The 16,090-nt window shown below is 42.9% G+C and overlaps 1 protein-coding gene across 1 annotated transcript in view; it reads right to left on the bottom strand.

Annotated features, from left to right (window-relative positions):
- The window catches only part of CCDC13 (coiled-coil domain containing 13), a 31,148-nt gene that overhangs the window by 8,031 nt on the left and 7,027 nt on the right, over positions 1–16,090 (bottom strand). Inside the window, exons 3-13 of the mRNA XM_071428457.1 lie at positions 15,337–15,485; positions 13,172–13,314; positions 10,815–10,904; positions 10,478–10,594; positions 9,572–9,676; positions 8,221–8,385; positions 7,505–7,681; positions 5,927–6,112; positions 5,038–5,114; positions 2,615–2,689; positions 1,692–1,820 (exon numbers count right to left, since the gene is read on the bottom strand). Coding sequence (XP_071284558.1) covers positions 1,692–1,820; positions 2,615–2,689; positions 5,038–5,114; positions 5,927–6,112; positions 7,505–7,681; positions 8,221–8,385; positions 9,572–9,676; positions 10,478–10,594; positions 10,815–10,904; positions 13,172–13,314; positions 15,337–15,485 — 1,413 coding nt within the window. The remainder of the gene's footprint in view (positions 1–1,691; positions 1,821–2,614; positions 2,690–5,037; positions 5,115–5,926; positions 6,113–7,504; positions 7,682–8,220; positions 8,386–9,571; positions 9,677–10,477; positions 10,595–10,814; positions 10,905–13,171; positions 13,315–15,336; positions 15,486–16,090) is intronic.

The following is a 16,090-nucleotide window of genomic DNA, read 5'->3' as shown; positions in this document are numbered from 1 at the left end:
TGATGTGCACCCACAGATGCTGCCCGTGGGGCAGTGACTGACACCAAGCGATTCCAAGGAGTTTAAGGCTAAAAAAAAGCACAGATTGACTCACTGGATTGGACTGGAAAAGAGAATTTCCCTCCTGACCCCATGGGTGGAAGCTGGTTACTCTCTGAATCAAGAGATTTGATTAGTTTATTTCCCTCCTAGCTGGCATAACTAAAAAAATTAAATTATTACAACTCTAATAAAATTATAGCACTGGTTTAAAAATGTAGCTACAGGCAAGACTCAACTTCCTGTGGCAGTGAATTCCCAGGCTGGTGGTGTGCTCTGAGACATTTTATTCCTCTCAGTGGTTCTGCATTCACTAAACTTTCATTTGACCCTGGTGTCCCTCTGGCATCCACTTTGCACAAAAACTGGAGGAAAAATGGCAAGATCTGTGGGATTTTTTAATGGAATCATCTGTCAATAGGAATAATTTAAACTAAAATGCTGTAGAAAAATCCCACTTGTAACAATTCCCAGGGCTCATCTCTTGATGTAAGCATTATCTGTGTTACCTGAACTTTGTTACAGCCCAGCAGTGGAGGGAAGAGGAGGAAAACCTGATTTTTAAAAATACATTCACGTTGAGATCTGACTGGTGCTATATTACCCTGAGGTCTTCCAAGAGTTATTGCACAGAGTCTCACAAAATTTATGTTACCTGCTTGATAAATGTGTGATAACTGTGGAGCTGCTGAATCATCACTTTATGGCACATTTTACAAGCAATTGTGCATTTCATTGACTCTGTTTTTCATTATCCCATATTGGTGGTGGCCACACTTCAGTTACCACTCACAGCCCCATCCTCCTCTGACTGCACAGCTCTATTAAAGTCACCGGGCTTACAAACATGAGAAAGATTTTTCCCAGCATGTATTTCCAGAATTTAGCTTTAAAAGCACCTTTTCCACAGTTCTAAAAGAAAAAAAAATCTATTTTTTTCTGACTGTGATTAATCATGCAGGACAAAAGTTGTACAAGTGAGAATGATAACTGTGGTAAATTAAAGCAAGTAAGCAAACAGTGCTTATTGTATTGCCAAGCACACAGACAGGAATATATTTCCAATATTGGAATACAGATTTGGGAATCAAATAACACATACTGGGAAAAAAAACAGTGGCTGAAAGGTGTCAAAAAAAAAATTGCTTTGCTTTCCCTTCTCTCCTAAAACATGGTTGGCTTTTATCATCTTACATTGAATTGAATCATAGAAAACAAAATTTAAAAAAAAATCACTACTATGCCTCTGTTAAACCAGAATAAATTCATTTAGAAAAGGATACAATGGAACTTAAAAAGAATGTGAAAAGCTTTGGAAGAGAATATTATAACAATAATTACAGTATTTACTACTGATGAATAATATTGCTGCCTCAATAAAGCCATGCATACATAAATACAGCAATTCTGGTTTTATCTAGGTGCAGCAAGCTGGAAGATGGCTCCATTTTTTTCTGCCCTTTGTTCTAAAAGAATAAGAAAAAGAATGAATCATCAGCCAGGCAGGGAAATTGAGCAGAATAAAATTGAAAAGCCCCTATTTAAGGCAAGGATGGCAGCGTGTGATGCACTGTAGTGCACGTCCCAGACTCTGCAGTGCTCCCTGATCCCAGCAGCCCACAGAGGATGCTGCTGGCAGGATGAGGCTGTACCTTTGCTGCAGCACAGCCACCAGCTCCAGGAGCTTTTCCCTCTCCTCTTCAGCAGGCTGGCACAGAAGCCTCTGTGTTATGAGCTCTCCCAGCAGCGCTTCCCAGCTCAAGCTGTCCGTGCCAGCAGACCTGAGGAAAGCACAAGCACAGAGAGTCTGGTTCCCACCTCTGGAATGAAAGGAATGAAACAAAGGCAGGATTGGAGCACTATCTCCAATACACTTGTCTGAAGGTGAAGGCAGAATGCAGAGCCAGGCTCACTACCTCCCCCCAGCACCCATCTCTAGACTGCAAGAAATAGAACAGAAATATTTGGCTATAAAGTCACTGGGAGTGTCATTAAAAAGCTGCTTCCAGATTGCTTCCCCTCCCCGTCACCCCTGAAAACAAACTTCCAACTCTGATCAATTCATTATCCCTGACTCTCCTCTCACTGCTACTGCCAAAGTAAAAGGAGATTCTATCTCCCAAGTGCTACACTAAACTATTAAATGTCCTGCTATTGATTTTCTCCCTCTGAAAGGCTTCAGGCAGCACTTGCACAATGGCTGTTCTTGTGGCCAAAATGTGCTGAAAGGAAGGGGCAGTTTTCCCATGCATCCCATTATTATGTAGTTCATTACTTCTCTGACCTCTCTGCTTTCAGGAAGACCTTCTTTAGAACAAAAAAAAACCAAAAAAAAAAAAGCAGGAGAAATCTTTGTGGTTGGGAGCAAAAATGGAAAAAAATTGATGTCAAACAAGCAGTCAATTACAGAATTAAGAGAGAAATCAGATGTTAGAGCTCTTGGACAGCTTCAGCTAAGAGGAATGGTGCAAGAAGCTTTCATTACAGAAACAAGGCAAGCAAGACAAGGATTTCCAGCAGCTTGCAGAGCATGGCAGAGCACTTTCCTTAGTGATAATGAAGTTTATGTACCCACCTTGCAGGTGGGATGAGGAAGAAAGGCTCTGAGGCTGCTGACTCCACGAGCACGTGGCCCATCGCGGACACTGTGCTGGGGGCAGGAAAGCTGGGTTAGGGCTTCACACAGGGCAGTCTTCCCAAAATTCCAGTCCTTCCCCAATGCCTGTGTTTTGTAGGGAAGAGCTCCCTCACCTCACACCTTCACCCAGCACTGGGAGAGGCAATCCCAGCTCTGTGCAGTTTGATGGGGTTTGCATGTCCCAGATTTTCCTAACAAAGCGACCCCTGCTCTGCAATGCAGGGCACAACTTGGATTTCCCAATGCCCTTTAAAATATATATTTCACACAGATTTATGTATTTCACACAGCTCTATGAAACCTGCTTTGTGGAAACCCTCAGGAAGGTCTGTCAGGTTCACTGCTGTAAGAGGAGGAGCCAGCTGATAACACTGGAGTATCACTGCCAGCCTGGATGAGTTTTATGTATAATGATGTGTGCTTGATTAGGACATCCCATTTAGGGGTGTGTCTGTTTGGGACATCCCATTTAGGTGTGTGTCTGTTTGGGACATCCCATTTCAGTGTGGGTTTGTTTGGGATACCAGATTTTGGTGTGTGTGTGTTTGGGAAATCCCATTATAAGTGTGTGCTTGCTTGGGACATCCCATTTCAGTGAGTGTTTGTTTGGGACATCCCATTTCCCATTTCAGTGTGTGCTTGTTTGGGACATCCCATTTAGGTGTGTGTTTGTATGGGACACCAGATTTTGGTGTGTTTCTTTGGGACATCCCATTTCAGTGTGTGTCTTTGTTTGGGACATCCCATTTAGGTGTGTGATTGTTTGGGACATCCCATTTAGGTGTGTGTTTGTTTGAGACACCAGATTTTGGTGTGTTTGTTTGGGACACCCCATTTCAGGAGGTATTTGCTTGGGGGTGTTCATTTCCTCAACACAAATTCAGCTGCCCAAAGCCAAGTCCCGGCCAACTTACCCCACATTTCCTTACTTTAGCTGTAGCTAACAAGCCTTAGAATTGTGGAAGTGACAGATGTGCCTTCTGGGCTAGGAGTGGTTAATCCTAAAATCAACTTAAGTTTCATACTGACAGCCTTGGCCCAGTCTAAAAATGCAGATTTTCACTCTGCCATCTCCAAAAGGTTTAGCATCTATTTATAGAGTTTTTCATTGCACCTTTTCTGATAGGAAAAGATGATTCACTACAGCCAAACAGAATTGAGAGTTCATCAGCATATTGAAGTTAACAGAAGGAAGGAGCCTTGCTGACCAAGTTATTAACAGCTCTCAGAGTTTTTCAGGATCATTCATTGCCCACCTGACACGTCAGCTCTTTCTGCAACAGAGCCCTTGGCCCTGTACACAAGCAATAATTTATGCATTGCACTTAGTGGTTTCCACAAAGCCATTACCCAGCTTTGGTTCCTGCTTACCATCAGCAGACATGTGAGGTTAAAAAAAAAAGGGGATAAAATATAGATTTGCTCCAGGAGAGCACAGCAATTTCTGCAGAGTTAGAAGGGGTAGAATTAACACAGTCAGAAGGGTGCAGAAACTTTCAAATTAAAGATGTTTTAAGTCTAACTCAAAACTATAGAATTCTTAAATTTTATGGTAATGCTCTACTTAGGGATACTCAGCTGATTTTAAAGCCAAATTGGGTGTCTAAAGTAATGAGGTAGGAAATTACACAGAAGAGATCAGTTGTAACTTTATCTTGATGAAAAATTTCCCCCATCCCCATCAGACCAGTCTCAAATCCTCACTATCAATTAGACCATGAACTCTTTAGCAGCAATTTAACAGGAAAGGATATAACTTGCTGTGGTAGCACGGTCCCTTTACAGAGCCAGAGTGACCCAGAGCCACATCACTGTAAACACAAATCAGATTTATTGTGCACTAAGATTAGTGTAATTTACACAGTCCTGAGTGAGGCTTTAAAGAGGGTGTTTGGTAAGAACAAATGATGTGGTGTGTTTTCAACATTTTTGCATGTAAATCCTACTCAAAGAGCATTTATTGATTTAAATAATGCACCAGTGATTTAGTGCTTACCTAAAATGGCACTTTGCCTTCATTCCCCACCCTGCTCACAGAAATCTGCTCCTTAGAAGCCCCGTGTCTCACAAGGGAAAAGATTCCCAGGCACTTAAGCTGACCACATAAACATTAGCTGAGCTGCAGGAGGAGAAATAGCTGCACCACCACCATGCCAAATCTAGTCATGTCTGCAAGTCTGTACATCCTTCTCAGTTCCAGGACAAAAGTCCAAGAGATAATGTGATTAGAGATTCCCATATATTGCAAACAGGCTGCCACAGCTGTTGGCACAAAGCACTTGTGGTTTGATGAAACTCCCTGGGAAAAGCAAGCTCCTGGGTTACTCAAACAACTTGAAATATTGACTTTCTGATCTTACCGGGCAGATTCTGTCCTTCCAGCCTCAGGTGATCCTGAGTGCTCAGAGGGTGGTGGATGAGCAGCTCCTGACTTGTCCTATGGATGGGCAGAATTCTTCTGTTAATGGTGGAGCATGTTGTAAAAGCAATTACATAGTTCAGAGGAAAACAGCTGCGCCGATGCCAAAGCAGCAGCTTTTGATTATTGCTACAAGCCAGCCAGAACTTTTGATTTACAGGGCCTTCTCAGAAGCTCTGCTTTAATTCCCATCCATTGCAGGATGAAAACAAAGCAGAAGTCAGTAAAAAGGACAGTTTTATATCAAATCAGAGTGCATTAATAAACCAACTGTGCTGGCAGTGATGCTGCTGCACTGTGGGTTGTGTCCCTAAGCCAGGTTTGATCCTGGGTTCAATGCTCCAGCCCCCACTCCTGAGGTATTTGGGAGATTCACAGCCTCACCAACCCCAGGAGGGTTTTGGATCAATGAGAATGGGATGTCTAAATACTCTTCACAATTCCTGCCTGTGAGACAGCAGCAGCTGCTGCTGTTGGTGTGACACATTTGTTTGCTTCCTGCTTCCAGCAGCCAAAGGTGCTGAGCACTGAGGAGTCCCCAGTGCAGCCCCAAGTCCTGCTGTCAGCCAGTGACAGTCCTGACATGGCCCATGTGTGGATGTGATTGGTATTTCTGTGTTTGCTGCTGCTGAAACAGCCTCAAGTTATGCACAAAGGAACTGAGCAGTTACAAAAGAGAATTCCTGCTTTATCATTCTATCAGGAAAGACTGTCAGCAGGACAGGGATCACTGTCTGGAGGCAGTGACCATGTCAGATAACAAGGGACAAGGAAGTGGAAGAGCTGAGGTGATCACCAAGTGTGCTCCTCTAATTAATTTGTTTGCCTACCTGATGTGTGAGCTGCCCAATCTCCTCCTCCAGAGTTTTAACCTTTGCTTCTCTGTCAGCCACCACCTGCCTGAGTTCATCTATCAGGGTGCTTTGATTCTGAATCTCAGGGTCCATCATCTCCTTGTTCTCACCCGTCTTCTGGCTCAGGCCCTTTAAAATCTCCTGCATTTGCTTCTGCTGGCTCTGGTAAAAATAGAAACAGGTGAGATATTATTTGGTCCACAATGATTATTTTAAACCTCCCCAAGACAAATATCCATTTAGGAATGGTAGGGCAAGCCCCTGCCCTGCCAAGCCCATTCCTTGGTGGGAGCACACTGGTGTCACTGGTGTCACTTTGGCAATTTGATTTGTTATGTTAACCTGAGCAATGCTCAGATTCAATTTGCTGCCAGCTCAGCTGCTCAGTGTAGCAGAAAACAGAACAAGAAAGGCTGGCCTTTGATAAAGAAGTGACTTTTTTTTCCATAAACTGAATGAAACTCAAGATTTCAATGTGCTTTTTGTGGAATTAGAACATGATCAGATCCTGTGATAGTGATATTAAAAGCTGAGGGTACTGTGGGGTGACAGATATGAGGCCAGGCTGCTTCACCAGTAGTTTTGGAGGTTTTTTTCCACACTGACAAATCTAATACCTGTCAGGCAGTTTGTTCTGTCAGGCCAACAACCTGCAAGTAAAGTGCTTTTGTGATAGAAGGGATAAAAGAGATTAACCATCCCTTCCCAAAAAAACTTGCATCTTTCTGTACTAATTTTAGTGGGAATGCTCAGAGAAAGTGACAAGTGTTCTTTGGCACCCCTAATCTGCTGGTCAGCACCCAGAGGGCCTGGTGGGAGAAGGGTGAATGCCAGCTGAGCTAAAACCTACCCAGAGCAGCAGGGAAATCTGAGTGGTTTGAAACTAGTGAGGAGTTGGATCAGGAAACACAGAATTAACCCTGCTAGGAGGTGGTGTATAAATTTATTTCTACCTCTAATAAATTTGCTATTTTAATTGAGGAAGGCTGCTTAAAACCATGGCAGGACCATGACAGGAGCCATTTATTTCTTTCCCAGCATCTTTGAGCCTTTGTTAAAACTCTTGAAGAGGCCAAATCCTCTCAGCTCCTGCAGGTGAGTGTGCACATGGTTTAGTGCTCATGGTTCAGCTTGTGTGTGGTGGGCTGTGTAACAAAATAAATGGAAGTTTTGTTACAAACAAAAAATTCCTCCAGGACTGCAGGCATTTTAAGGGAAAAAAAAAATCTACCAGTGGAGCTGAAAGCAGAACAAAGAACACAGGCCTTGGGTCAGGACTGAAGCCCTTCCTCTACCTACTTCAATCCTTCTGCAAAATATTTCTGCAGTTCCTGCAGCCCAGGGCCACTTGGCTGTCACTGTCACACCTGGTGCTGTCTCACAGCCCTTACAGGACCTGATCCCAAATACAGGAGGGCTTCAGCTGACAGGAAAACCTCTGGCTGTCACACTTGGATCCATCAGGCTCCTGCACACCCTAAGGCTGTGTGTGCCATGGAAGGACATCATGTTTTATCACCCATAGAACAGGGCTGGGGCCAACACAGACTGTACCAGCAAGGCATCTATGAGCTCATCATCGTGTTTCCCTTTCTCCAGCAAGGTTCCAATCTGGCCCTTCAGCATCTTCACTTCTCCACACAGCATTTGGTTCCTGGCTCTTGAGGCATCAAGTTTTTTTTTCAATTCCTCGTGGTTTTTTTGGAGAGTGTTGTGTTGCTCAGAGAGTTTCTGCAGTGATGTAAAAGGAAATGAAATTATAACTTATCACCAAGCCTCAAGTGCTGTGGTGAGCAAAAAGAATCACACATTACCTGGTAGAATCTAAAAAATGGGACTGGAATACTGTATTATTCCTAAGGAAATAGAAATTATAAATGCTACTGGCTGCCTGCTTGCCAACATCCAAAAAGGGTCTGTCTGCTCAGGAATCCAGGTGGTCTGGGTAGATTCTCTATTATTCTGGATTCTGATTCTCCATTATTCTGTTGAAATGGAGAAGCCCAGAGCCCTGCAGATCCAGGAGTGTGAGGGGATGTCTGTATTTGGGATGAAGAATGCACACCTGGCCAAGGGGTGAGAGGGCTGCTAAGGAGTTTGGGTGCAGCTGTAGCAGGGCTTGGCTGTGAAGTGGGGCAGAGCTTCCTCCACCAGACCAAGTGGGTTTATGAAATGGTTTTAGGTAGGGTGCAACACACCCTGAAGGCAGAACAAGCTATTACACACTGCTCCACACCCAAACAGAACTCTGTCAGCTCACAGGATTCTACCTCCAGAGATTCCTTCTTTTCTTTCTCCAAGCTGCGAATCTTCAGCAAGTTCTTCTCTTGGACTGACAATTTCCTTGGATCAGGAAATGCCAGCAGTCCCTCATCCATCTCCAGCAGTGAAGTTCTGATCTTCTGCTGATTCAGTTTATGCTCCAGCTCGTGAACCTATGGCACAATGATGACAACTCACCCAGAGCTTCACCAGGGGCACAGGGCAAAGAGGACACAGCCAAAGGCAGCTCAGATTATTGCTTGAGATTTTCATGGTTAACTAAGACACTAGCAGTGTCTGGTCTTTCAAACTGAAATTTAGCTGCTAATAAACATGCAGATTTTAGGGCAGCTGTGCAGGATGGAGATGTGGGGCACATGGGACATCAGTGCCTTTGTGGAGCCACATTTGGAGGCCAGACAGGCACTCCAGAGCACTGGAATTGCTGCTGTGTGAATGCAAGGGAACTCAGCTGTCCATTGCTCACTGCAGGCTGCTTTCAGAGTCAGTGGAAGGAACTGGGCACTTCCACAGCTCAGTTCCTCTGCCCTGCTTTGGAGGAACCTGCCTCACTTTTGATCCAGTGACTGGATTTACAAGATCCCCACTGACTACAGAAGGGGCCTGAGGAGTCTGGATCAGAAAGAAATCTGCACATTAGAGCAGAGAACAGTAGGAACAGTGGTCAGATGAACCCCAGGCAGGGATAAAACAGGGGGAAAGGGAATTTGCTCAAGGGAAAGCAGAGGTTAAAAATCACAGTCAAAATGCAAAAAAAAAAAATCAGTTTGATGGCATATAATTGAACAGCAGGAAAATAGGAAAATTACACATAAAATTGCCTGAGAGAAGTTTTATTTAGATGCAGACAAAACTGCCTCCCTGCCTCCTGCTGACATTTCAGCTAAACTCTGCCCTTCAGAAGACTCAAGAGTTAAAGATTTTACTGAAGCTCCTGAGGGAACAACTTGAAAACCTGATCTGGCCTCAATTCTTCCCATCTGACTCCAAGCACTGAACAAAGGTGTCTAAGTCAGAGCACAGACACTGACAGGGCTCCTTCTGTTCTCAGTGGAGAGAAGCACCTTCAAAACACCCTGGGACTTGAACTGGGCTGCCACAGCTCTCCAAGGTCACTGCACTCCTTCCTTTGACACAGATGTGAAAGATTCCCAGCTGAAATAGCAAAGCTTGCAGGGCTGCAGAGTCATTAACATGGCATGCACACATCAACAGAGAGATGTTAAGAATTAATGAAGAACTAACAGTACTTTTACCTTAATTGGAGGTGATATCTGTACTTAGAAAGAGAATTCCAGCTGAAATGTGTTCCAGCCACTGTGCAGGGCTGTAACTCACCTTGCTTTGGAGAAGGACAATTTGCTGAGCTCGCCCACGCCAGCTGCCAGAATTGGTCAAGAGACTTTGGATATTCACATCTTCCCCAACTTCTTTGGCTAAAATCTGGGAAAAGGGATTGACATCAACAATAAGGCTTAAAAGGATGTGTTTGGGAGAAGGAAGGAAAAGCAGCTCTCTCTAACAGGGAGCACAAGCAGTTTTCAATATCCACAATTATTTCTGATAGGATGAATATTTACCCATAATTAACCAGGAGCAGAGCAGAGGTATTGTCCTCATACACACCAGGAATTGAACCAATCTCCCTTGCAAAATTCTGACACAGCCAAACTTAGTATGAAGAGCATTTAAATTATTTATAAAAAGGTCAGCAGAGCTCTATTTTTAGGACCATATTCTCTACTCTGATCTGCATTGCAGGTCTCCTACACAAAGTAGGGAAACCAAAGAGAATCAGAGCACATAAGAACACTTAAATCCATCATGAATCAGAGGAAAAGGTTATTCTGGATGTCATTCCAACAAACTCTTTAAACACATGCTTTAGTTCAAGCAAGACCTTGAATCTCATTGATTCCCATGGCACTGGAGCTACATTAAAAGTAAATACATAATTAAATGTATGGGAAAGGAGGAATGAACCTGGATGTCACAAACAGTTCTGCTGATCTGGGACTTTAAAACTCAGAAGGATTTGTGTCCAATGGACAGTGGGAGGCAAAACATGAGATCCCTGTGTCCAGGAGCACAATTTCAATCCCAAGCCCTACCCTTGTGTCTTCCTCAGCTCCCTCCTCCACTGGAACAGCTCATGGGGGCCAACCAAAGGCCAAAGCCCCCCAGTTTCCCAAGACTTAACCTCCTGCAGGGGTGCCAGCCCCAGACTGCTCCCTGCAGTGGTACCTTTTGGGTCAGCTTCAGTTCCTGTTTCAAATTCTGGAGCTGGTTTCGATATTCTGTCACTTTTCCGTTGGCTGCGCTCAACTTTTCTTGCAGTGCTTTCACCTCTGGATTTTCAGCCTTGGAGGAGAGGAATGGATTTGGTGAGAACAGAACCCTCAGGGAAAAACTGAAGGGATTAACATCTATGGAGCCATCAGAACCACTGAATTATTTTTTCCAGACATAATTTTTGGGGCATAGAGGGGGTACAGGGGAATTTGGTCCCAAAACTGGTGACAGTTCTACAAAGGAGCTGAGTATCAGCTGCTGATTTCCTCATTTTAGTTAAAATTCCTACCAAGCTTCCTTCCAGCTTTTTCAGAGCTGATTCCTTGATTCCTGCAGCATCACCACCAAGGGAATGGATTTTTTCTGCAGCTGCCTGTAGCTGGAAAAGAACCCCATTGTTAGTGTAGAATGGATGCACAGAACAGCATCACTCCATGGAGTATTAATTAGCAAAAAATTAAAATTGCATGTTTATGTACTCTAAAAAAACTTAATTTTCCTTTTTTTTAAAACACAATCAGTAGGAAAGCATATTTTTTTTTTTCTGAAATGCTTCCTAAAGAATCATGCTGTATTTTACTGTGGGAAACTTCAGAAGATATCTCTGACTTGCTGAGATGGGGTCAAATTTCAAGTATGGAGACTCCTGAGGCATTTTATCACAAAAAGTAACTCAAATGAATGTTTATATACATAAATCCAAATCTTGTCCAGCCCAGAATATTTCATAAAAAGCAAATGGTACTTAATAGAGAAACTCAAAAGGAGAAATCTACCTGACACCCTAGAACTGAGATTTAATGGTGTTAAGGTTCTTTTTCTTTAGCTGGGACCTCTAAAGCAGCATTTTTTAACTGCTTGAAATAACTTATTATTTAAGAATAAAAACTCTATCTCCTCTTGCTTGCCACAGCAAAGGAAAACAGACATGAAACCCCCCTGCTCTGAATCATGCCCTATGCTGCTGTTGCAAAGATTTCTAAATGGATGAGAGTGCAGGAATTTGGGACTGGAAAAGCCAGGAAGTGTTGCTTTAAAAGTTTGGGACTTCATTCTTTGAGGTGGGTGGAAAATCTTGATTATTTGCCTGAATTAAGGAAGGCTCTAAGGAAAAGCTCCTTCATTAAAAAGGGGCATCTGGGGAAAAACTCACTCAGGGCCAGCTCTAATTTCACCCTTTTTTATGGGGTTAGGGCCACTCTTTCTATCCAGTCCATAAAGTTCTGTATGAACTGATAATGAGGAATTTCAGCTGGAGCTGGCAGCTGCTGGCTTCAGTTCTGAGGAAATTTTCTGCAAACATCCCTTTGCTTCCATGGCCCACCCTTTGCCAAGTGCTTGTTCAGTGGCCACACCTTCCATTCTGTTTGGGGTACATAATTATGGTAAAATACTTATGATTTACAGATTTTTCTGTTTTCATGCAAGGAAAGAGCTAAAAATAGGTAAAATAACAGTGTTTTCTAGATATCAGTCTACATTTTTGATAGATACCTCCCAGTGTCTAACCTTGCTTTCATTTTACATCATTTCCATCTTTATCTTCTTCCTGAAATGTTTGTGTTCCTTTCTTTTTGGGCCAAAATCTGAGAATATTTATGTTTCTGTTTGAATAATGTTCATTCCACTTCTGCAGTAGGGGAGAGGAACCAAGTTGATTTTTCCTTAAATTATTCATGAATTGGTCCATTACTTGTGTGATTTTGTAGGTCCCAAACTACACCTGATACTTGTTTGCCAAGCTGCCAACTGTTTGACAAGACCCCTGTGACCAGAACACTGTGGATTTATGCAGGAGTTCTCAAAAATTTAATTTAATCTACGACTTTTTGATCTTTCAGGTAGCTGGGGTGCAATTCAGGTAGATGCATGAGTCATGATAATAAGTGATGGTGAAAGGCTGAGTGAAAATGCAGCTGTCAGCATTATTGATTTATTTAACTGATGTCTTCTAAGAAAGCAAAGTTCAGAAAAAAAAAATAAAAGTAATAAAAAAATCACCAATACTGTGTAAGGAAGAGGAGCAGTAGCCAAAGGACAAAGCAAATATTGACATCAGGACATCTCCTTTTCAATTCAGCAGCCACCTGAGCAAAATTACTTCTGTGAAAGGTTGGCAAAAAGTCACAGTAAAGTAGAAAATTTAATCTGCCTGAGTTAAGATTTGCTGTCTTATATGACAGAGTTTGGTGTTGTCTCAGCTCTGTAAGTACTTATTCCAGAAAACAGCTTTCATTACAGGGATAACAAAAGCTTAAAAGATTAAAGAACTAATTAGTGACTGGTTTTAACGAGGTGGGAATGTAAGACATAAAGGTGTGAAATTTACTTTTCCTCACAAAAAAATAAATAATAAGAGAAATAGCATTGACAAACTGGTAGAAAAGTCTCTGAGCTTCTACAAATGAACATTCCTAATTGCTGTTTAATAAATCCTTGGTTCATTATAACTGCAGAGGTGAAATTTGATTCCTCTGCCAAGGTGAAACAGCTGAGGGAACATCATGGACAGAAATGACCACAACCCAAAGCAAACACGGATTTAAGAGCAAATTCAACATGGGAACATGAACCAAACCCATTTTCTATCCCAGAGGCTGGATTTCCATGTTTTATCATGCAAAAAGAACAAGAAGAATGCCTCACTTCTCTCTCCAGCTCCTTGACTCTGTGATTCAGCTGCTTCACTCTGGCTCTCTCACTCTCAAACTCAGCAGTCACCTCCCGATTCTTTTTGGCCAACTCCACGATTTTAGTGGCAGCCACGTCTCCAGCTAAACCAGACACCCCTGAAAGGAACACACCAAAGCAGAGGGCACATCTCACAGGCAGGATTCAGAACAGAGCAGGCTTTTGTTCCCTGGCACAATGAACTTGCATTGTCCCATCCCTTCCTCTCTGAGCTGTGCCAGGCACTCCAATGAACAAGTGAGGGAAGAGATGGCAGAGGTGCCAACTTGATGGGTTGGTCCTTTGATTCAGCAGCACACCACAGCCACATTTCACACTGTGGCAATGTTTATACACATAAATCCAAATCCTATCCAGCCCAGAATATTTCAGAAAAAGCAAATAGAGAACAGAATTACTCAATAAAGAAATATAAAAGGAGAAGTCTACCTGACACCCTAGAAGTGAGATTTAATGGTGGTAGTAGCCACATTTTTACCTAGAGAGGGCAGTGGTGTTTCCTGCTCGCTGCTGGGAAGGACAGCTGGGAACAGGATTTTTTGGCATTTTCACAGCAAAAGGCAACACTCTGCTTTGCCTGGTTGTTTACTACAGGAGGAGCTGCTGGAACAGAGGTGTGAACGTTTCTAGACATCAGTCCTCAAAGGTCAGGCACAATATTACAGCTGGCTCCTGGACAAGGTCCAGGGAATTTCATTGTGCCTATTTATAACTCCCTTGGGATTACACAGGGAGCTTCACTGTCTGACTCTTTTAATTGCTCTTTCAATTAGCCACGTCACTGGCTCCCTCATCAGGGAGGGTTTGATTAGTGCCACAAACAGAGCACACCCCAGGCCTGGCTGTTGTGTCACCTGGCTCTGGTTAACACCACACAGGTGAAGCAAAGCTCTTGTACAAGTGCAAAATCAATGTCGTGGGCAAACAATGTCCACAGAAACTTCCAGCTCAGTGAGGAACATGAGCCTGCAACAACAAACCCTTGGTGGGGGTGTGCAGACTCAACTTGGCTGCTGTCATTAACTCTTTCATCCTCCTTCAGAGCCCTGCAGGAATCACTTTTCTCTGATATTCATGAACTGGGGTGGGATGAGAAGTGAGAGATCACTCCCAAGTGAATGCTGAGGCCCATACAGAGACATTAATAGGGCCACACAGAACACAGGTGGGAACAGAATTTGTTCCTATGCCACTGTTTAGAAACCTTCTAAAGAGCAAAATTTATTGTTTTAAATGAATTTATTTTAAAAGTATTTAAAATGCTTTTTTAAAAGCACTTTAGATCAATTCATTATTTTCAAAAGCACTATTCCTTTGTGTGATTTGTGTTACTCCTCCCACCTAGGAGCTACTTTTACCACAGTTTTCAGGATAAATAATGGCTGCTGAGAATCACAGTAAATACTAAATTAACCAAAGCCAGGTTGCTGTTTCCATGTTAAATTGCTGGTCTTCAAATGCATTGCACACACCCACTCAAGGCTTTTCACTCCCAAGCAATGTGGGGATTGCCACAATGCAGAGAGGAAAACAGAGGCAAGGGATTGGCATCAGCCAGAGGAGCTGCACCAGCACATCTGGCTCCTGCTGCTGACCAGGAAGAGATTATCACCTCTCCTAAGCACAAACTACAGCTGCTTTTCAAGGATTAAGGTGGAATTTAATGATATTTCGTTCTCTTCGTTGCTGGTTTCCCCTTCTCTTCAAGCCTGGTTATCGCTGCTGTCCTGACCAACAGCGGCACCCAGTGGAGGAGGTGCAGCCTGCACAGTTCCGTTGTCAAAAACCACCAAAATCACTTTAGAACCTGAATTTTGCATTCATCCAGCATCCTTCCTCTGCCCTGTTCAGGCAGGAAAAAAAGGAGCCTGAATAAGAAATTTAACCCTACAGAGCAGAGAAAGCTGCAGCACAGCTCTTTGACACTAACAGCAAGTTTTCCAAAATAATATTTTTATGGCACATCATTATTTTTGTGCCAATAACAGCAAGCTTACAGTTTTATGAGGAACAGAAATCACTGTGTACCCTAACAGAGCACAGTTCTTTTCAGGGACACTTTTTGGTGATCAGCATTAAGCAAACCAACACGGGGAGAACACAAAAGTTGCTGTGTTTACCTGACAGAGCCAACCTCTCCTCCTTTACTCTTTTCTGGAGCTCCTTTATTTCAAAATCTTTCTCTGCCATCAGTCTGTAGAGCCTGCAGTTCTCATCCCGGAGCTCTCGGAGCTGATCCTGCAGCTGCTCATTCTCAGCCTCAAAGAAACTGGGGAAAAATTCACCATAATGGTAAATAATGCACAAAGAGGTGCTCCTAGAAATAAAATAATGGAACAACTGCATGATAGATGGGCTGAGCTTATCAGGAGTGAGTTTATTGAATTAGGCAGAAGGTCCTAAAACTCAGATAAGAACACAAGCTGATTATCTGATCTATTTAGATAACAACTCCTTAAAAAAATAAAATTGCACTTTCTTGAGCTGTCTGGGGTAAAACATCACAGAACAGGTTGAGGTTACCAAATAGTGTCATCTCAGTGTTACTTACCTGCTTCTTCAGAGGAAATCAGGCAGCATTCAGCATGTGGGACGTTCAGGCTTTCTTTTCTATACTTGACAAAGCCAAGAGAAGCCAACAGAGCATTGACTATAAAGCTGCCCCTGGGGTCTTTTAAAAAATCAATGTTTTAGAGCAATTCATAACAGACCAATTTTCCATGTCCTCAGCTGATTCTCCTGGAACCCTGTGAGCCTCAGTTTGTATTGTTAATGGTGCCTTTTGGAATTCATTTAGAAACAGAGAATGCTCAAAAAAAGCCCTCTGAATGGAAAGAAACAGCCCTGCTTCTCCTATTCTTCAGGACATTTAGC

The sequence above is a fragment of the Agelaius tricolor genome, unplaced genomic scaffold (genome assembly GCF_023055355.1).
Source record: "Agelaius tricolor isolate 1412-34295 unplaced genomic scaffold, bAgeTri1.0.p SCAF_6, whole genome shotgun sequence".
Lineage (NCBI taxonomy): Eukaryota > Metazoa > Chordata > Aves > Passeriformes > Icteridae > Agelaius > Agelaius tricolor.
The sequence above is the reverse complement of the archived record's forward strand: the minus strand, read 5'-3'. Positions and strand labels throughout refer to the sequence as shown.